At 32.9% G+C, this 5,886-nt stretch overlaps 1 protein-coding gene across 3 annotated transcripts; it reads right to left on the reverse strand.

Annotated features, from left to right (window-relative positions):
* Positions 1–1,116: 1,116 nt before the first annotated feature.
* LOC127086724 (ATP-dependent helicase rhp16) lies at positions 1,117–5,214 on the reverse strand. 3 transcript variants are annotated; one of them, XR_007789591.1, is made up of 13 exons: positions 5,098–5,214; positions 4,071–4,819; positions 3,851–3,973; positions 3,688–3,761; positions 3,462–3,522; positions 3,181–3,330; positions 3,014–3,099; positions 2,781–2,850; positions 2,254–2,508; positions 2,037–2,141; positions 1,734–1,886; positions 1,425–1,634; positions 1,117–1,354 (listed from the first exon to the last, which is right to left on the reverse strand). XR_007789591.1 is itself a non-coding variant. In XM_051027517.1 (13 exons), the coding sequence occupies exons 1-13, from the start codon at positions 5,141–5,143 to the stop codon at positions 1,299–1,301; spliced, it is 2,055 nt and encodes a 684-aa protein (XP_050883474.1). In that variant the 5' UTR covers positions 5,144–5,214; the 3' UTR covers positions 1,117–1,298. The 3 variants fall into 3 exon arrangements, 2 of the variants coding, with proteins under 2 accessions (XP_050883474.1, XP_050883475.1); XM_051027517.1 differs by having other exon boundaries at positions 1,117–1,383; positions 1,537–1,634; XM_051027518.1 differs by having other exon boundaries at positions 1,117–1,383; positions 1,455–1,634.
* Positions 5,215–5,886: the final 672 nt, after the last annotated feature.

The raw sequence follows: 5,886 nt of genomic DNA on the forward strand, positions 1-5,886 counted from the left end.
CCGCAACGAAACCTCTGATGAAAATGTTTTTTTTTTGGAACATCTAAAATTTTGAGCATCTTGAGAGGAGTTTGAAAAATTGGGTAGACTGAGATATTAAGGATGAGGAACGAATTAGTATCGATAGATTTGTTTCGTACATTTCAATTGAAGATGACAATAATATTAGGCAGCGTATATGGGTACGAGTTAGAGATGACAATGATGTTAGGGATATGATGTCTGCAGCAGATGACATTGTTTTGATTGTTGTAATCTCTTAAACATGGTGTGGTGTTAAGTGTCTTTATCTATTGTTTGTTAGTGTGTTCACTCTTAAGAAAATTTGCTTGTACACTGATGTTAGATCAAGTGGTTTCTCCTTTATAAAATTGTACATTGTCGTCAATTGAATTATCAATACCGTATGGAATCGTCAATCCAATTGACTTCTCCTTTTAAAAATATATAGAGCTATCATCAATTCATCTAATAACAACCCTTGATCAAGATCTAAAAGTGGGATATTTAAAAAAAAGTTTAAAATATAAATTATTTTAAAAATTAATTTGAAAAACTGAATTATTTAAATTTAAAAAAATCTATATTTTTAATGGGTTGCATATTGAAAAAATATTTTCAAAGTCGTGGCAATGATATCAAAAAGTCATAATATAATTTGAAAAAATATTTTAATGGGTTAAACAATACTATAATTTGAGTTAGACAGAGACGTGGAATTTTGTCCTTCCAATCATTAGTCATACCTGACACTTCTTATTTTTTGTATTGATTAAAATATATTTTTCATTATTTATTTAATCTTAAAAAAATATTTAATAAAAAATTTCAAAGAAGATAGTAAAATTTTCAAAAATCTAATATTAAATTTATAAAATTCAGTAGTTCATATCGAGCACATCTATAAAAAAAATTAAGTTAACACTAATAGATTTTTGATAAATTTGATATATTTTATGATTTTCAAATTTTTTGAAAAATTCGATAATTTTATACTCCAATTGGGAAAAAAATAAAGTTAACTTTTGATGTTCATACATTATTCGATCCGGAATGTGTAATCTAAAAAGGGTAAAGATTGAGAAATATTTTTTGAAAGAGACAAACATTATACAATAGACGCAATTCATTTGAAGTTCATACATTATTCGATATAGATGTTCATACATTAAACAAATACATTTTTGTTCTACTCATTTAGCATATATATAGATTTCAAAGTCCCCAAATGACAATTGCTCCACAGCTTCAGAAGAACCATTTCGATCAACTTTAACTCTATACTTCACGCATCACACTTACCCTTGAACAACTTGTTTCTTCTTCTCCTGTACCTTCAAAATCATCTCCTCAACTGTGTTTGCAATGACAAACTTCACAACTCTGTAAAAAAAAGTGTCAGTTCATGAAGACATAGTTTTTACCTATGACACACAGATGGACAAGGGACACGCCTTTATTCTGAAGCGCCGGTGCTACATAGGTTGTTACTTTCATTTTTTTAACTTGAGAATGCTAAAGAGCAAGAACCAAAACCTTGTAGGTTTATATTGCCCAATTCCGTGAATTCCGTGAATTCTGTCTAGAGCCTGAAGCTCTAAAGCTGGATTCCAAGAAGGGTCCATAATGAAAACCTGTCCACATCCAACAAACCAACACAAATTTTATCTTAATTCCAAGAAACTTAACTACCCTATTTTATTTGAATATAAAAGCAACATGAAAATGCTCACATGTGATGCTACTGTCAAATTGAGTGCAATACCACCAGCCATAAAGGTCATGACAAAAATTCTGCAGTCTGGTTCAACATTAAATCTATGAACAACAGCATCCCGTGCGTCCTGTGACATGTTTTCATTCAACCGAACGCAAGATACTCCAGACTGCAGTTAATGCATTTGCTATCATACTGATGCATTTTATATATATATATATATATATATATATATATATATATATATATATATATATATATATATATATATATATATATATATATATATCAATAGAATAGAAGTTTAAAATTAATTCACCTTGTACAAAGAGTAGTATATAAGATCTACGAATAATGAGAACCCGCTAAAAACAATCCCTTTTGCAGAACCATCTCTTTCAATCATGAATCTGATTTCTTCTCTCTACAACCATTTAATTCATTAAGGCATAAAGGAATGTCGGAGACAGTAAAATGAAACAGGAAACCAGAAAAGAGAACATTTACAACGTGACTAATCACTCAACACTACATACCAAAGCCTCTAATTTAGTGCTTGTCTGAAAGTTCTCAAGCTCAATGTTTTTTAAAATTCTTGAGGATCTGAAATATTTAACCATGATTTTATCATCGTCATCCCTAACATCCTTGTTGGAAGTTAAATCAACAGGATCTTCTTCTGGCTTATGACAAATGCCACTTTCTTGTTTGTCAGCTGCACTACTTGCCAGATCTTCAGCATTTAACTCCTCTTTTTGAGAAAATTCCACAAGGTATCGATGATTTGTTACCTGTGCATTTAAGGATATGTAAAAATGCAGATCTTAATTATTCATCAACAAATTAGTTTCACTTGAACACATGGAATGAAATAGACAAGATACAATCATATTTTTCGGGAATATTTGTTAGACGTTGAGAGCTTGACGTCCATCCCAATATAATACATATTCATAAAGCATGTCACTCTTAATCAACATTCCAGATATAAAAGGGGGAAAAAGTTGTATTGCAGGTGGAAAAAAACATAAAACTGATTTACTGTAGTAGAAAATTTGTCCACCTGACGCAGCCGTGTGATTAGGCCAACGATTTCAAAACGGTGATCCCCCATAGTATTTTCTCTAACATATCTGTAAAGGAAACAGCATATCAATAAAAAAAATACAGGATTTATGTATATGATTTTTCTAAAGATGGATCTCCCCCTCCCCCTCCCTTTTGTCCTTTTGCCTTATGAGAATTAGTTAAACTTCATGGTATTTTTCTTGACTGCTAAGAAAAAGAATGACATGCCTATTATATTTTGCTTGAAATTCCTTGTATAATGTTTCATAATAGTCGAGCTCTTCTCTATCCAAGAAATCCCTTCTCACTGAAACCTACAGAAAAACATAGAAGAAATTTACATCTAGTTTTTCAGTATTAAAAATTGAACATTATCCACATGGGAAACAACTTACAATTCTAGGTGGAAGTGCAAGATCAGCAGCCCTGCCTATTTTTGTGCGTCTTAGTACCAAGTTTTTCAAAATTGTGTGTGTGAGCAATATCATAGTTTTTTTCCCACAAATATCATTGGATCGAGAAGATTCAATTGGTTTAGCAATGTACTAAGCAAGATCAAAAAAATAATAAAGAATATGTCAGCTGAAACTATTTCTCCGGCCTATTTTTGTAACTGAAAATTGCAAATATGAGTTCTGTCTCCTTGGAGAAAAGGCTAAGAAACTGTAGAACTTACTTTCTTCCACCAATTGAAATGATCCCGAAAATCATGGGAGCAGTCTGAACATAATTCATACCTGTAAACAAAGACAACAAGAAAACAAACTCAAAATTAACAATTAAAGAGAAACAAGCATTTTCAAACAACGAATGCTGCTAGACCCTATCTTTTCATATATGCTTCATGTATGACTAATGCTTGCTAATGCACACAACTCATTATATAAAAAGAATCACCATACCTGTGCTGAAGAACTCTACAATTACAGTGTTTGCAAAAGTAATAGGAATAAGGATTTATCTGTAGGAACCTTATCTGCACGCATGAAATTTCGATAAAAATATCTTTAAAACATAAGTCTTGTATATCACAGAACTACGGCCAAAAAAGCTTTGCAAATTTACCAGAGTATACAACTCTCGAGGACGGTTCTGAAATGGAGTGCCACTTAGTGCCCATTTGTATGTAGATTCTAAAGCAAAAACTGCTTGAGTGGTTTTAGAACGTTTATCTTTTATATAGCGTGCCTGATGTTTAATAAATATGCGGAAAAAAATGTAGGTAAAATGGAAGAAAGAAAACTCATTTTCAAAACACAGAAACAGACACTAAATCAAAATTGACCTCATCTAGTACGATTCGCTGCCACTTTACAGCGTGTAGAGCTGGCATAGCATTTGATTTATTTTTCTTAACTTGCTTGGAGTGTTTTGCTTGTCTAACAAAACCAGGTCCTTCACAATTTCTGTCACGCCAATTCGACATATTCCTGCACTCAGATTCAACAATAGAGTATGAAGTGATCACAAAATCATACTTGGAGAACTGTTCCCAATTCTTAATTCTGTCAGCCCCATGATAAACTAGAACCTTGGTACTTCCTTTCAAAGTACATCGGTCAATCTCATTGACCCACTGAGTGATAGCTACCACGGGGCAAATGACAAGAGTTCCTTCAATCAATGGCAACGCTTCAGAAGAAGATGGTAAAGGTGATTGTGAAAATACAAATCCATTTTGTTGGAGTTCTCGTTTGGCAAGGACAAGGGCAATTGCTTCAATGGTCCTTCCCATTCCCATTTCATCCGCAAGCACTCCACCTCTGTATATTTGTTCCTGATTCAAAGCCCAAGCCAACCATTCCTTTTGGAATCTAAGCAAAGGTAGAATGAAATCAGAGGAGGCCTCCGCAGTTTCATTCAACATTTCACTCTTATAATCTTTTTCCCTATAGTTATCAATGGGAAGTGGCTGCTGCGGAACCTGAACCATTGGCGGTTCATTGTTATCTTTGTTCTCTATTACTTCATCAACAACAATACTTCTCGATTCTCCTGCATTTTCTTCTTCTATGTATCTCCTCAAAATTGGTCCTACAATAGAATGAAATCACCAGATAAATCTCCACTATAATAATACATAGAGAGGCGTTGACTCATAAACATTTCAATATCATCCTATAATAATCAGAGTTTTCAACGTAAGTCAATTATTTTCTGTTTCTCCTAATATCAGCTTTGTAACCGTATAACGAAAAGAAAATCATTGAAGGTTGAAAAGATTCAAGAAACGAACAAGAAAAGGGTATGATGAACACATGCACTCAACAGAAAGATTTGAAAGAAAAGGAAAATTGGAAGATTAAGAATACCAGATGATCTTGCGTTGGAAATGCATTGACTACGACGAAGCTCCATTGGGAAAATGAATAGACAGAAATGGTTTCAACTGAAAATAATGCCCTCACTCACTCTGTCTCTAGTTTCAACTATTCAGTTATGTTGTTGGTATTTAACAGAAAAATTGAAATGGAAAATGAAGGTATAATCATGTGTAGTATGGAGTATTATAGCTTAGAGTGTGACTCTTATTAGAGTTGTTTACTCAAATTGTGAAATACAACTAATCAGGTAATTAAAATTAACGCAATGCGTAACTAATCAGGTAATTAAAATTAACGAAATGCGTTTATAGTAAAGCTTATTATCGAAGGAACCTAGTAGCAACTTACAGTTACACGGTGAACGCACGTTGGTCGGAGGAGGGAGAAAAGTGATCGGAAGGACTTTTAGCGGCGTTTGATCGGAGGAGCGCAGAAAAGTGATCGGAAGGCAGGGTTAGGGGCGGCGTTTGGGGTGAAGAAACTGCACAATACAAGTTGCATTCCACAGTGCAGATTCACGCAGAAGACAATGCACAATACAAATTGCATCTTTGTGTTGAATAAATTCATACAAAACTTCCTCTGATTTTAATTGGAATCCTAATTAATGGGGTGGAATTTATTCTCTTATATTAATAAAAAACTAAATAATAATGCTCTATTCTTTCACCAAAATAATTTCAAACAATAAATAAAAATATATGTACTCTAGTTTGTAACTTTTTTAAGGTGTGTTTGGAGAGGAATGAAGATTTTAAAAAAGAATATTTTAAAAAC

This window comes from Lathyrus oleraceus, chromosome 5 (genome assembly GCF_024323335.1).
Source record: "Lathyrus oleraceus cultivar Zhongwan6 chromosome 5, CAAS_Psat_ZW6_1.0, whole genome shotgun sequence".
Lineage (NCBI taxonomy): Eukaryota > Viridiplantae > Streptophyta > Magnoliopsida > Fabales > Fabaceae > Lathyrus > Lathyrus oleraceus.

Coding starts and splice junctions, on each gene's coding strand:
- LOC127086724 (XM_051027517.1), bottom strand. CDS start 5,143: ATGGAGCTTCGTCGTAGTCAATGCATTTCCAACGCAAGATCATCTG. Junction 2,851..3,013: donor TTTCAAGCAAAATATAATAG/GCATGTCATTCT, acceptor TTTCCTTTACAG/ATATGTTAGAGAAAATACTA. Junction 1,887..2,036: donor TATACTACTCTTTGTACAAG/GTGAATTAATTT, acceptor CATTAACTGCAG/TCTGGAGTATCTTGCGTTCG.